This window comes from Mauremys mutica, chromosome 2, assembly GCF_020497125.1.
Source record: "Mauremys mutica isolate MM-2020 ecotype Southern chromosome 2, ASM2049712v1, whole genome shotgun sequence".
Classification (NCBI taxonomy): domain Eukaryota; kingdom Metazoa; phylum Chordata; order Testudines; family Geoemydidae; genus Mauremys; species Mauremys mutica.
The window spans coordinates 280,413,675-280,428,753 of NC_059073.1; the positions used below are offsets into that span (position 1 = coordinate 280,413,675).

The 15,079-nt window shown below is 43.0% G+C and overlaps 1 protein-coding gene across 4 annotated transcripts in view; it reads left to right on the forward strand.

Annotated features, from left to right (window-relative positions):
• Positions 1 to 15,079, forward strand: part of PRKAG2 (protein kinase AMP-activated non-catalytic subunit gamma 2) — a 378,851-nt gene that overhangs the window by 112,111 nt on the left and 251,661 nt on the right. For all 4 annotated transcript variants that reach the window (XM_045003265.1, XM_045003264.1, XR_006576561.1 and 1 more), the window contains exon 3: positions 11,281 to 11,560. In XM_045003265.1, the coding sequence (XP_044859200.1) occupies positions 11,281 to 11,560 (280 nt within the window). The remainder of the gene's footprint in view (positions 1 to 11,280; positions 11,561 to 15,079) is intronic.

A 15,079-nucleotide genomic window follows, 5' to 3' on the forward strand; every position in this document is an offset into this window, starting at 1 on the left:
AAGTGTTCCCTGTGGCGCTCATCACTATAATATCTGAGCAGCTCACAACCATTAATGAATGTATCATCCTAACATCCCTTTCAGGCAGGGAAGTATTATCCTTATTGTACAAATAGTGAACTGAAGGACTGAAAATGCTTTGCCCAAGATCACACAAGAAGTCTTGGCAGATCTAGGAATAGAAGGCAGATATCCTGAGTCCCTTCAGTGCCTTAGTTGCTTAAACTTAATAATAATAATAAGCTATAACAATCCTTCCTCTCCTCACTGTCTGGTGCTGTGTGAACAAGGAGTTAATCTCAGCTCAGCTTTCTCCTTCACTGCTCAGGGCAGGACTACAGTTTGACTGTTTGGAAACCCTTCTCATGTAAGCTTCTGGTGTGACATGCTACCGAAGCAGCACTTGTTGATTGGATGAATGTTCTCCCTCGTCTCTACATAGGGGGAAGCACATCAGTATTCATGCTGTTAGACCCTTATGGAGAACTTGGTACTGTTGACCTCCAAATACGCCTATTCAGGAGTTCCCTGAAATGATGTAAGTCCTCCTTTCTGATGGAACTCAGGAGCATCGTTAAGACAATTAGTTCCCCCCACCTCCAGAGATCTTATGTATGGAGTCCCACAAAGCTCAGTCCTGATGTATTCAACATGGATATGAAATAGCTGGTGAGAATGAGAGACAACATGGACTGAAGCCTCAGCAGTATACTCTGATATATAAAATCATAGAATTGTAGGACTGGAAGGGACCTTGAGAGGTCATCTAATCCAGTCCCCTGCATCTAGACCATGCCTAACGGGTATTTGGAGATTTTTAAGAGCAAGTTAGACAATGATGGAGAATCCAGAACCTCCCTAGACAATTTATTCCAGTGCTTAACTACCCTGACTGTTAGGAAATTTTTCCTAATGTCCAATTTATACCGCCTTTGCTGCAATTTAAGCCCATTGCTTCTTGTCCTTGTCCTATCCTCCGAGATTAACAAGAACAATTTACCTCCCTTCTCCTAATAACAACCTTTTCTGTACTCAAAAACTGTTGTCAGTCTTCTCTGCTCCAGTTTTTTCAATCTTCCCTCATAGGTCATGTTTGCTAGACCTTTAATCATTTTTGTTGCTCTTCTTTGGATTTTCTCCAATTGTCCACATGTTTCCTGAAATGTGGCACCCAGAACTGGACATAATAGTCCAGTTGAGGCCTAATCAGCATGGAGTAGAGCGGAAGAATTACTTCTTGTGCCTTCCTTACAACACTCCTGCTAATACCGGTACATCCCAGAATGATGTTTGCTTTTTTTTTGCAACAGTGTTACACTGTTCACTCATATTTAGCTTGTTGATCCAATATGACCCCAGATTCCTTTCTGCAGTACTCTTTCCTAGACAGCCCGCAAGCTCCCTCTGTCCTGACCCAGTCTCCTGTCATGTCCCTTCCCTGCTTTGTGGAGATGGGATACAGGACAAGGGGTAGGAGCGGGGTGAGGGGGACGCCCTGACATCAGCATCCCTCTTTCCCCCCATCCCCTGCACAGCAAGCAGGAGGCTCCCAGGAGCAGCTCCAAGGCAGAGGGCAGGAGCAACACATGGCAGTGCAGGGAGGGACACCTGAGTGCCCAGTAATTGATAGCCTGCTGGGCGGCTGTCCAGAGGGAACTTAGGGGAGTTGATGGGGGGCTGCCGGTCCACCCTGGTTCCAAGCCCCCACCAGGTAGCCCCAATGGGCTGCTCTTCCTGCAAGCAGTGGACAAAGCAGGCGGCATTGCACAACTTTAAACGAGCATGTTCTCTAATAGATCAGCAACATAACAACATTAACTGGGATGCCTTTGTGAGAAGTTACTATACTCTCTGGGAATGGTTTTTCAACCAGTTATGCACTTACCATATTGTAGCTCCATCTAGGTTGTGTTTTCCTTAGTTTATGAGAATGTCATGTGAGACAGTATCAAAAGCCTTACTAAAGTCAAGATATATCACATCTCCTGCTTCCCCTATACACAAGGTTGTTACCCTGTCAAAGAAAGCTATTAAATTGGTTTGACATGATTTGTTGTTGACAAATCCATGCTGACTGTTATTTATTACCTTATTATCTTCTAGGTGTTTGCAGATTATTTGCTCCATTATCTTTTCAGGTACTGAAGTTAAGCTGACTTTACATAAGACGTAAACACTATTGTTAGAATTGGAATTGCTCATTTATGAGCATAAACTTGACTTAGTTGGCATTACTGAAATCTGGTGGAAAGAGTCACACAATTGGAATGTGAGATAATGGTTATGGTCTATTTAGGAAGGATTGAGTTGGCAAAAGGGGATGGGGAGTGACATTCTGTCCAATATAGCGTTTCCTGTTTCCACTGGAAAATTGGAAGCAAATGATCTTGAATTCATATGGATTAATATTCTGACAGATAAAGTACAAGATGGGATACCAGTTGCCATCTGCTACAGACCACCAAATCACACTAGAGAACAGAATGATCGGCTCGTTAAGCCGTATCTGTAATGTGTAGGGGAGAAAAAAAATGCATTATCATGAGGGACTTCAATCTGAGCAACATATCCTCTCATGCTTCCAGTACTAAAATAGCCTTATAATTTCAAAAAGCTATAGAAGACAATTCCTTAGCTCATAAAGTATTGCATCCAGCAAAGGAGGCTTCTATATTAGACCTTATCTTGATAGATAAACCGGAATTAACCACAGAAATAAAAAATAGTGGTACCTTAGGTACAAGGGATCATAAAGACTTGATTATATTTACTTGATTGTCCCTAATAGCTTAAGCAAGCCTTTCCCAGAGCACCACCCAGGTGGGTACTCCCACCCAGCCCTGCATGCAAGACCCTCCCTCAGTTTTCTGACCCCTCCTGAGAGCGCTTTGGGTCTTAGTGTCCTTCAGGGAGTCCAGGATCCTCTCTCCTCCAGCTCTTTCCGGTGATGGTCTCCCATGCTAGGGAATGTATCTTATTTAAAAAGAAATTTCTAATGTTTTGTCCCTTCCTGTCCTTCCCTGGGGGATTTTCCATTCTCCAACCCTCTGTGTGCTGGGCATAGAGGGTCATTAATAATTAATGTGCCTGCCACTTATTGTCTCTCCTGTCCATCTCTTTTTGAACCTAGGGGATTTACTCATTTTTCTCTCACCCCATTGATACTCTGTGCTGCAGTCCCCATCATGTCAGCTGAAGAAGAACGGATGAGACTCCATTAAGGAGTGCCCCCAAGGGCTCTCTATTAACAGTGGGCACTTCTTTTTCCATGAGTGCTGAATATCCAGGCCTGGTTTACACTTAAAATTTAGATTGACTAGCTACGTCACCCAGGAGTGCGAAAAATTCACACCCGTGAGCTCCATAGTTAAGCCGACCTAAACCCCGTGTAGCTATGGCTTGGTCGATAAAAGAATTTTTCCATCGACCTCACTACTGCTGCTTGAAGAGGTAGATCAACTACAGCCATGGAAAAACCTCTTCCATCAATGTAGGAAGTGTGTACAGTGGCATAGCTGCAGTGCTGTAGGTTTGCCACACTAGCACCTGGAGTGTAGCATGGCCTCAGCCTCTAAAGTACTTCCAACCCCTGCTGGCTCTGGGAACTGAGATCAGAAATGTAACCCAAGTCATTCACATGGAAGCTCAGAGCACTCTCACTAGGCTACCGGGTCAGCCAACTTGGTCACATCCGATTTTATTTTAGGAAGTTGACATCTCTCTGATTCTTTAGGATGCTTTATCATCTCCTTGCTGTCACTCATGCAGAATCAAGGAAAGTAATAGTGCAGAGCATAACCACATGCTGCATGGGAATGCAAACCCTCCATTATCTTCTGGTCTAATCAAGCCAGCTCTTCTGATTCTATGAGATCTTTTGTTCCACCGGAATGAGGAAATCATCCAATTAAGTTTATCAAAGAGCCTCTTATTGAGATTCACTGGAAGGGCAGGAAATAAGTACAGACTTCTAGCTAGTGTATTCTCTCTAATTACATTTATTCTCCCCATCAAGGAAAGTGGAAGGAGAATCCTTTTCTGTAAATCTGCCTTCATTTTTTTCAGTATAGAAGCATAATTAAGGTCAAATAACTCTCTGAAAGAGAAGGATAACAAAACCCAAATGTTCCATAAACATCCTAGCCCCTTTGAATGGGAAGAGGGGGAAGGGCAGTACAGGAGTATTTAATAGGAGCTGGGTTCAAGGCACAAATTTCAGATCAAAATACTTCCTAAATTCAGCAGTGTCCAAAATCAGGATATTAGTTTGAGCCCATTTCTAGTCTGGGAATAAGACAATATTTTCAAACCTGAGTACCTATAGTTAAGCATCTAAATACATAATCGGAAGTTGAATCAAAGTGGACTGAATTTTCAGAGGTGCTGGGCACCACAAATTCCTTTGAACTCATGGTCAGATGGATGGTGAGAGGGATCATTTTAGCAGCAGTGTTTGGGATAGATTTTAGAGGAGTGGTATGTGTATCCAGGAGGCCAGAGAAGAGTACTTTGCAGTCTTCAAAACCAAAGTCCAGACAAGTGCCTTAGCTTTTGGGACAGAACGGAAGAATCAGATTTTCAGTAAGAAATAGAGGAAAGGAAGCCACAAGATTTGGATGTGAAGGAGGAACAAGAGGCAGGGTTGAAGATGAAGAGGAGGATGTTGAGTAGTGTTAGCAGTGATGGAGAATGGGGAAGATGATATTCATTTAGGAGAACAGATTGATTAACTTTGTCTTGGCTGTATAAGCTTGAGTGGTCAGTGAATCATCCAATCAGAAATCCAGAGGCACCAAGGTGTGGGATTTGGCTCCGAGATCAGGGGTGGAGAAGTGTGGAGTCCTCAGCATAGAGATGATAGTTTAGTCTGTGTCTCTAGATAAAGTTGTCCAGGGATAGGGTATAGATGAAGATCATGTGAGGACCAACAACAGAGCTGTGTTGGACATCTGTGGTGAGGGAGTGAATGAGGGATGAGGGGAGACACTAAAAGAGACACTAAAAGAGTGGTCAGACAGAGAATAGGGATCTAAGAGAACATTGCCTTGAAAACCTAGGGAGAATGGGGTATTGAGGAGAAGGGAGAGAGAAGTAGCTTAAAGAGCAGCCGAAAGGAGGAGGATGGAGTACAGGAAGCTATCATTAGAGACTTTGGTGAGAGCAGTTTCAGTGGAGTGGAAGGATGGAACCAGATTGGAGGGGATGTCTGATGGAATATGTCTATATGTTTCTAGATAATCTTGTATAGTGTTTTTCATGCTGAAAGAACTCAACATACTTTACAAACGATATTAAGTAGAGAAATCACATTGCCACTGAAGTGTGGCCTTCTCTGGGATGGCACATGAAATGTGCCTGACAGTGCACAGCAACACCACCCAGCAGGTGAGGCTAGGAAGTGAAGAAGAATACCATATCCAGATGAAACTAGAAGGGGAAGTTTGTTAGGCAGGATGCAGTTACCTGGGCTGAATTTTCACTACGGTGCCCAGGTTAACACAGCTCCAGTGAAAAGTGCTAGGGCAGGGTGGCCAGACTTTACTGGCCCTCCAAGCCACATACAACAATCATCAGAAATTCGAGAGCCAGGGCACACCTGGTAGGGGCTAGGGCTTGGAGCTTCAGCCCTGCGGGAGGCACCTGACAGGACTTGGGGATTCAGCCCTGCTCCTGCTGAAGCCCTGAGCCCCAGAAGGAGCACCTCGCAGGGCTGAAGCCCCGAGACCCCACTCCCCGCTGAGCAGAAACCCGTACCCCACCAGCCCACTGCAAGGCAGAGGTCCTGAGCTCCCCCTCCCAGGCAGTGGATGGAGCATGGGGGAGCATTGCAGGGGTTCCACGAGCCGCATTTGTTAAAGAACGGCACATGGCTCATGAGCCACAGTTTGGCCACCCCTGTGCTAGGGAGTCTTTTAATAACCATTTTACATGTCATCCAAAAAGCAGAATAGGGTCTTCAAGGTATTAGTGAGCAATGTATCACACAGCCTCCTCTCTCCATCCTTGCCAATGCTTGCAGCCTCAATCCAAGTTTTAGGGACACTACGCTTAAACCTGGATCTTAAAAACCCTGTGAATATGTGCTCTGCCCCAACTCAGCAGTGCAGGAAGCTTTCCCTTCTTTAATTAGGTGTTGAACTTGGCATCTTTGACTTAGACTGTCTTAGCCAGTGAGCATGTTTTCATTTTATTTCATTAGACCTCACTTGCGTACGTATTAATTTACATTGTGTTTCCATTGTTTATTTTGATCACTTATCTCTTAATACCCACTTATCCAGTCTGGATTGAATGAGCCATTGTGTCATGTACCACATACATATAGACCTATCCTATTCACACTGTGCTTGTTTTCCTGCACCAACATACAATAATGTGAGAGGGTTATCACTGAGAGAAACTGGAGAGTGACATTTGCATCTACATCACAGCCAGACAAATTTTTCAAAGGCACAAATGGGAGTTAGATTCCTACTTGACTTTGAAAGTATACCGCAAGGAACATAAAGAACAAGAAAAATGATCCATCTGGTCTTGTATCCTGACTTAAACAGTAGCCAATGCTGGATGCTTCAGAGGGAGAAATAAGAACCTCACAAATGCATCAGACTATTCAATTCTATACCATGGGAGAAATTTCTTCCTGAGGCCAGCTAGTGATGCTTTTGTGCCTTGAAGCATGAAGATTGATAGTGACTTGTGACATATATTAGCAAGGCTAAATTGTTGCTGCTTTTTATATAAATGACTCATCCTTTTTGGAAATCTACTAAGCTGTTAGCTTCAGATATTCTAAGAAGGAAGTACTAGTCTGTTGCCCAAAGAAAAGTCACAGGCTTCTATCCCTCTGTGATGGAGTGACATATATGTAGTGAGCATGCAGTACTGTTATGAAAGAACTCATGGCAGTAATTTCCTTTCATTTAGTAACATGCACTTAAAATGTTCTGCTTCTCCCCCTGGTGCTCAGCTGGTTGATCCACCACCATTTCTCTTACTCATGTTAAAGTGAATAAAAGATACTACTAACAAATTTATTTTAGCATGAGCTTTCGTGAGCTGCAGCTCACCGAAGAAGTGAGCTGCAGCTCACGAAAGCTCATGCTAAAATAAATTTGTTAGTCTTTAAGGTGCCACAAGTACTCCTGTTCTTTTTGCAGATACAGACTAACACGGCTGCTACTCTGAAAGATACTGCTGCTTCTGCATGCTATTTCAGAACAATTTTCTTTCATAATATTTAAACAAGATACATTGATAAGTTACTTAAGAAATGTCTAAACTTTGATTATTTTTTTTTGCCCCCAAATTTCTGTAGATGCATTAGCACGGGAAAGTCCTGTACTATAAATAAGCACTTAAAACGATATCTTTTATCATTGTTTTGATTTTGCTAGATAAGCTTTCGGGGGGAAAAAACTAATAAAGATGACACACGAAAAATTATTGACACTTCACTATTTTACATTCTTACAGAACTTGTCTTTTAGATAAGATATTAGTGAAATTATCCATTTGCAAGTGTTCTGAAATTGTAGTGATTGCAGCTTTGTGGTTATGAATGATGATGGACTCAAATTTATAGAACTGTGCCTCTAACCCTCACTTCCAGTTAATGTCTTTGGCCATAACCAAATTTAAATTTGCAGTGTTCTCCGGATATGCTGTGAATATCAGCTTCTCATGTTAATTGGCTGTTTCAGAAGATATACTTGTGAGCAAAAGCTATGTGGCAGTAATTTCAGTCAGCTTAGTCATATGAATTGCATTATAATATTTCTGTAAAATTAGCAATAGCTTTAAAAATGTTACTACTTTGAAAATGTTTACGTAGTATACTAAGTACTGTTTTTATTTATATTGTGGTAGTGCCTGCAGGATCAAGCCCTTTGTGCTATACAAACAGATAACAAAAATGGTCTTTGCCCCAGAGGGCTTACAGCAGTGGTCCCCAAACTGTGGGGCACCCCCCCTAGGGAGCACGGAAGACTGTCCAGTGGGGCGCAGTGGGGTCTGGGCCAGCCCCACAGGGCAGAGGGCCAGGGAGGGAGTGCCACCTAGCCCTGCTCTGCCCCCAGTTCCACTCTGGCCCCTACTACCGGCCATCGGCCCCCACTCTTGGCTCCTGGCTGTGGCTCTGCTCCTGGCCCCAAACGTGGCCCAGCCATGACTCTGCTCTCAGGCCAGGGGGGCATGGAAACATTCCATTACTGGTAAGGGGGGGCGCGAGAGGAAAAGTTTGGGCACCACTGGCTTACAGTCTAAGTAAAGGAAGTATTCTCATTATATAGGTGGGGGGCGGGGGCAGAACTCATGCATTAGAGAAAGTGATTTTCTCAAGGACACACAAGGAGTCTGTGACAGAGCTGGGAAGTCCCAGTCAAGTTCCTTAACCATAAGATCATCCTTCTTTTCTGTAGAAAGGAAATGGTCAAGTCCATTATATAGTGCTACAGTTAGAACAGGGGTCGGCAACCTTTCAGGAGTGGTGTGCCGAGTCTTCATTTATTCACTCTAATTTAAGGTTTTGCATGCCAGTAATACATTTTAACGTTTTTAGAAGGTCTCTTTCTATAAGTCTATAATATATAACTAAACTATTGTTGTATGCAAAGTAAATAAGGTTTTTAAAATGTTTAAGAAGCTTCATTTAAAATTAAATTAAAATGCAGAGCCCCCCGGACCGGTGGCCAGGACCCGGGCAGTGTGAGTGCCACTGACAATCAGCTCGTGTGCCGCCTTCGGCACGTGTGCCATAGGTTGCCTACCCCTGAGTTAGAATTAATATAAATAGTTCTGTTCTGTCAAAATTATAGGCCCTCCCATCAAGATCCACTTCTTCCATGAAGGTTATGGGGGAGTCAGGTAATAATTGGAGATATACCAATCTCCTAGAACTGGAAGGGACCTCGAAAGGTCATCGAGTCCAGCCCCCTGCCTTCACTAGCAGGACCAATTTTTTTTTTTTTGCCCCAGATTCCTACGTGGCCTCCTCAAGGATTGAACTCACAACCCTGGGTTTAGCAGGCTAATGCTCAAACCACAGAGCTATCCCTCAGAGATAGCTGAATATTTATATTCATGTAAAAATGAATATGTATGTATAAAAATTATGTAAATCTGATTGTATTTCTCTCCCTACCATAGGTTGCTTGTCATCTTTGATTATAAACTCCTCAGGGCCTGGACTGTAGTTTTATACAGTAACTTCTCACTTAAACTCGTCCTGGTTAACGTTGTTTCGTTGTTATGTTGCTGATCAATTAGAGAACGTGCTTGTTTAAAGTTGTGTGATGCTCCCTTATAATGTTGTTTGGCAACCGCCTGCTTTGTCCACTGCTTGCAGAAAGAGCAGCCTGTTGGAGCTACCTGTGGGGGCTTGGAATCAGGGTGGGCCGGCAGCCCCCCAATCAGCTCTCCGCTCCCCTGAGTTCCTTGTGCGGCACCTGCCCAGCAGGCTATCAATTGCCGGCAGTTCAGCTGTCCCTCCCCCCACTGCCATGTGCTGCTCCTGCCCTCTGCCTTGGAGCTGCTCCTGGGAGCCTCCTGTATGCTGTGCAAGATGGGGAGGAGGGGGGCTAATGTTAGGGTGTCCCCCTCACCCCTCTCCTACCCCCCGTACCTCATCTCCACAGAGCGGGGGGAGGGCACACACCACAGGGCTCAGGACAGAGGGAGTTTGCTGGCAGCAGCTGCTGTCCCAACTTGCTGATCTACTTTAAAAGGGCAGTGTACTTAGAGTGGTGGCAGCATACTTAAAGGGGCAATGCTTCTCTCTCTCTCACACACACACACATGGTGAGTGTCTCTCATGCTGTCTCCCCTCCCTCCATTCATGCTGCCTTGTAGAGTGTGAGGCTACATTAACAACAATGTGTTAACCCTTGAGGGCTCAGCGGAGTGCTAGTTCATCATTTAGCAGTAAGGCAGTCCCTGGGAAATACCCCACTGTCTTCCACCCTCTGATTCCACCATCTCAATCAAGCTTCACAGTCATCATTCCTGTGTACAGCATTACATTGTTTGTTTAAAACTTATACTGTGTGTGTGTGTACACATAAATAAAAAATTTCTTTGGAACGTAAACCACCCCTCACCCTCATTTACATTAATTCTTATGAGGAAATTGGATTCGCTTAACATCGTTTCACTTGAAGTATCATTTTTTCAGGAACATAACTACAAGGTTAAGCGAGGAGTTATTGTGTGTACTTGTACAGCTGCAACACAATAGTTCTCTGATCAGGTCATACGTTTACGGTATGATCCTACATTGTGCAGGTGAGAAGATTGAACTGGCACAAAGTATAAATTGATGAACAGGACAGGAGTTGTGGGGTAGCCCAATCCTGTGGTAATGAGAGCGTTGCTATTTGGCTGCTATGTTACTCCTGGCTACTAAGCAGGCGTAAGTTCTAGAGGAGAACATGTAGCTAAGCACCTTATAAGAGGATCTTGCTTAAGATGGCAGATTTGCATGTTGTTTGCTTAAACCTTTTACCCTTTATTTAACAGGTGCAAGTGAGAGTGAAGGAACAGGCATGCAAGGGGTTTGGAACTCAATACAACTCACTTCAGACAGATGAACCTAGCACTTAAACTCACTTTTGTCCATGTGTGGTATCTGCTAGCAAATGTGGAGAGCAAGGATCGTGTTGCACTCTCTTTTCAAGATCAAAATATTTTATTCATAAGAAAATCTCCCCCTCCCCCAACAGTTTTATGGGATTTTTTGGGTCTTAGTTTTCCCTCTGAGCTTATGCAGTTGGGGTGACACAGATCCCTGTGCTGAGGGCCACAGCAGTCCTATTCACCAAATCAGTCCCACTGAGCTTTGTGCTGGCCCTTTGCACAGGGGTGAATTTCACCCCGATTGTTGTTTTTGGACACTTAGACACATATGTAATTGCACTGAGAATGTTTGTTTGGGAGGGTTGTTCATTTCCTTGTAATGAGATTAATGACTTCACAAGCTATGGCTGCAGTGCAGTTCAGAGGTGCTGATTCCCAGCCAGGTAGACAGACTTGTGGTCATTGCACCACGGGAGGCAGCTCACGCTTCGACTCGGGTCACTGCCCTGAGCCACTGCCCGTGCCGCAACATCCACACTGCTCTTCTTAGCACTCTAGCTTGAGCTGAGCTCGTGAGAGTCTGTCTGCCCACATTGGGAATCCCAACGCCCAGCTGCGGTATGGACATACCCACAGAGGCAGGTTCTGAGACTTTTAAGGGAACACACTGGGTTGAATTAATGTTTTGTTTTTCTTTTCCCTCCTCAGGTGGAAGAGAGCTACCATATGGGCAGCCCTTCGAAAGGCCTTTTCTCAAAAGGGCTCCAAAATCGACCTTCCAGCCCCGTTTCTGCCCCTGTGAGACCTAAACATAGCCCAGGTTCACCAAAAACAGTGTTCCCCTTCCCAAATCAGGAGTCTCCCCCACGCTCCCCACGCCGAATGAGCTTCAGTGGGATCTTCAGGTCCTCTTCCAAAGAATCCTCTCCCAGTTCTAACCCGTCTACCTCGCCCGGTGGCATCAAGTTTTTCACCAGATCAAGAAAAAGTAAGAAATTGATCATGTTATTTCAGGAAGATACACTGTACCTCTGGGCTTGACCTATTCTTTACCTGCCTATAGTAAAGTAAGTGTGGATGAGGCACGTGCTGTTTATTATCAATTTCACTTAAGGTGTTTATCAGTTTCTTGCACACTAACTGTCCTGTACAAAATGAACATGAGACTCCTACAAGCAAAGGGACAAATCTAGCCCTGTGCAGAGAGCCAGCACATACGTCAGATTTAAGGCTTTGGATGAAATCCTGTCCCTATTGAAGTCGATGGGAATTTTGCCATTGGCTTCAGTGCGCCTGGGATTTCATCCATGGGATTTAAGTGGAACTGAAGTGATGCATGTCGTTAGTGACGGCCCTCTGCACAGGGTGAACTTAACTCAGAATGAGAGAAGTTCTGCTTCATTAACCACCTAGAGAATTTCAGCAGTGACTTTCCCGATGTTATTTATGCTATTATAGAACAAATTATCCTTACCAGGCAGAGGAAAATGACATGCATTCCTGATCTGATGACAATGGAGAGGGTATTTAGGCTCATCCATCTGAAACCAATAGGTACTTCAACCGGTATGATTGAGCACAACTAACTACTTTTTATTACACACAGATTGTGCCTCTTCAGTAGTTTGTGCACCTGTTACTGAATGAGCCACTTGAATAACTTATTTGTCAAGGAAACAATTTACTTGTATGTTTTAAAATGTAATAATATAACCAGAGAGTTAGAGCTCAAGCAGCTCAGAGGCGCTAGGAAACAGACATACTTACAGGTGAATCACAGAAAATAACATGCTCAAGTTTCCTCTGCTGCTTATTATTAGGAATTGTTGGAATTGGTTGACTGTTTGGATTGTCTGTGGTTTGGTTTGTGTGAATGGAAGAACTAAAATCCTGTATAGGTGCACAGGCACAGTAGTACTGATGCCTATAGCTGTGTTTGGCTAATGTATATTGTACCGATAGTTGTCTTTGATCCACAGGAATCATAAGGGACCTTTTAATTTTTTGTTTACTTGAACAAAATTCCAGGAAAATATTTATTTTGATCAGAATAAGCAATTTTGTGCTGACTTTTGTACATATGAATAGTCTCACATGTATGTGGTACCTGCATATGCACACAGAATTGTAGAGGATTTGCAGTTACATTTGGCAAGACGTTCTGCAGAGTCATTTGAAGTATGATCTTTACCAGTCCCTTCACCACACTGAACCACTTCCCAGGGATTGAAGCCTAGAGAAGGGGGTGTTTCGAGGGGAGTCCAATTTGTATTACACACAATTAGAGATGATATATCCAGTTTAGCCATATCAATCAGGGGCATTAGTTCTTCCATAGCTAAAGTTTAAACAGGTTTTCTAGTAGTCTGTTTTTTTTAGCCCCTCCACAAAGCTCATGCACCATTTAAATCCCATTTTAGCCTTATTTTGTGGTTTTGAGTGTGTCTTAAGTGCTGTATACACTTTATACTAGCTCACTGCACATGGGAGAATTTCATCGTGCCAGAATAATAATAATAATAATAATATGTATTGCATAGCAAAGTACGCCAGTGACACTTTGATTATTTAGGTGCTGCCTAGTTATGCTCCTAAGCAGGGCTAGAAGGTGAAGTCTGATCCTAGCCAGATTAACCCATCCATCAGAATATTAAGCGAAAGGATCCTCCAGCACTCAGCAAAAGCACCGAGTTAGGGTCATGTCACTATACAGCAGAGCCAGGAATAGGAACAGACTCTCATGTCATATTTTTGAGCCAACAGACGACATCAGTCACCTTCCTGGGAGAGAAATCATTGCAGCAGTCATGCTGTTTTAGCGCAGGAATAGCTGCCTCTCAGAGAGAGAGTGATGTTGATTCAAGTGCATACACCAGTAACTTTTGCCCTTCCATAGCTATAAGACAGAATGTCACTTTTATTCCAGGTGATGTTCCCTTCCCTAAGATCCCTTCTAAAGGAGACTTAAATAGATACCTGCCTCTCCCTCCATTCTCCCCCACTTTTTGGTAGATTTTATATCTACATAGGAATTACATGCTTAAGACTTACTACATTTATTTTTATGTCATTTCTTTTTAAAGTGCCTTTCCAAGGCTCCAGGAACTTTATGGCATCTGATAAACAACAGTGACATATTGGGGCTTTTTATAATTAAATCTTGTGAATGCTACTTGCTCAGTAAATAAAGAATGGTTTTATGGATTATGAAACACTAATGTAACTTATTAAACCTTATCCAAAACAAAGCCTTTATCACTTCAACTTCATTGTCTGAATGAGGGGATTTTCTTAGAAAAAAGTATTCAAACCAGCCATATAAGATCAGTACTGCGTTACTCTGGTGATGGGCAATCTGGAATGGCCTACGTTAGTGAGGCACACTCAAGCATGTGCTTATTGAACTGGGGTTTTGATCATGATGTATCTCTAAATTGGTGCTAATGATGCACTGCACCTTTCCCTTGTTGGTCATGTAGCAAATCCTCATGTAATCTAGTCTGCAGCTGAAAGAAGAACGAAATAAAACTTTAAATTTTGGATTATTGCTTTACAAGAGAATCTGTGAAATAATCATTTCCCACCATCCTGGAAAATTATGTAGCCAAGTCTTCTGCTTTTCCTCCTTCCATGCAGATTTCAAAACATGTTGATCCATGTGATCCTGTTTCTCTTGGCAGTGACACCTTCACAGGTTCTCGGTTTAAAGCGTACATATGCGGTATTTGAAGTGCTTGATTTGTCTGTCTCCTCCGCCCCTCCTTCCCCGCCCCACCACACTTTGTTTCTGAGCTTGTGCAATACGGGATAAGTAATAGTGGTTGGAATAAGACTATGTTAAAACAGAAATTGAACTGAAGATATGAAGCCTAAGATTCTTTCCCATGTAAAGGTAAAAGTTAAAAGCACTTTGTCATCTTGGTGATTAACATGGTTTAAAATGTTTAAGGTTCCTCTCTGTCTCATTCTTTGCTGGCTTACCTTAGTGGTGTTCTGAGTAATAACCTATTGATTCTGGTCTAAAAAAAGTTTGTGCCATGAGAAGGAAAATATTTTCCTGCATGTGACTGCAGCAGTTTTGTTAGGTTGCTAGCGACTGTGTAAACTGATTGTTAGAGCTCAGTGTCTGTCACGGTGCCTTTTCCTGTACAAAGGAACGTGAGAGAGCTGCGTTCACTATGCTACCCCTCATTTTGTAGCTGGAGTTCCTTCTGGATGAAGTTTGTACGTTTCAGTCAAGTAAACTGCTCAGTTTCAAGAAGTGTGAGAAAGTAAAAATCCAAAAAAAACTCAAACCCCAACACAATCTGTATCAGATATTCATATGTGTGTTTGTAAATAACTTTGTTAAAAATATGAAGTTTCCAGACAATTGTTTTTAAAGAGCTAAGATTAAAATTTAAAGCCACATTATTAGAATATTGTTTTAAAAAGCATAGGTTTGAAACCCAGGAAGTTCAAGTTTTGGATCAAAGTTCCACGAATTACTGACTGTATCAGTATCCAT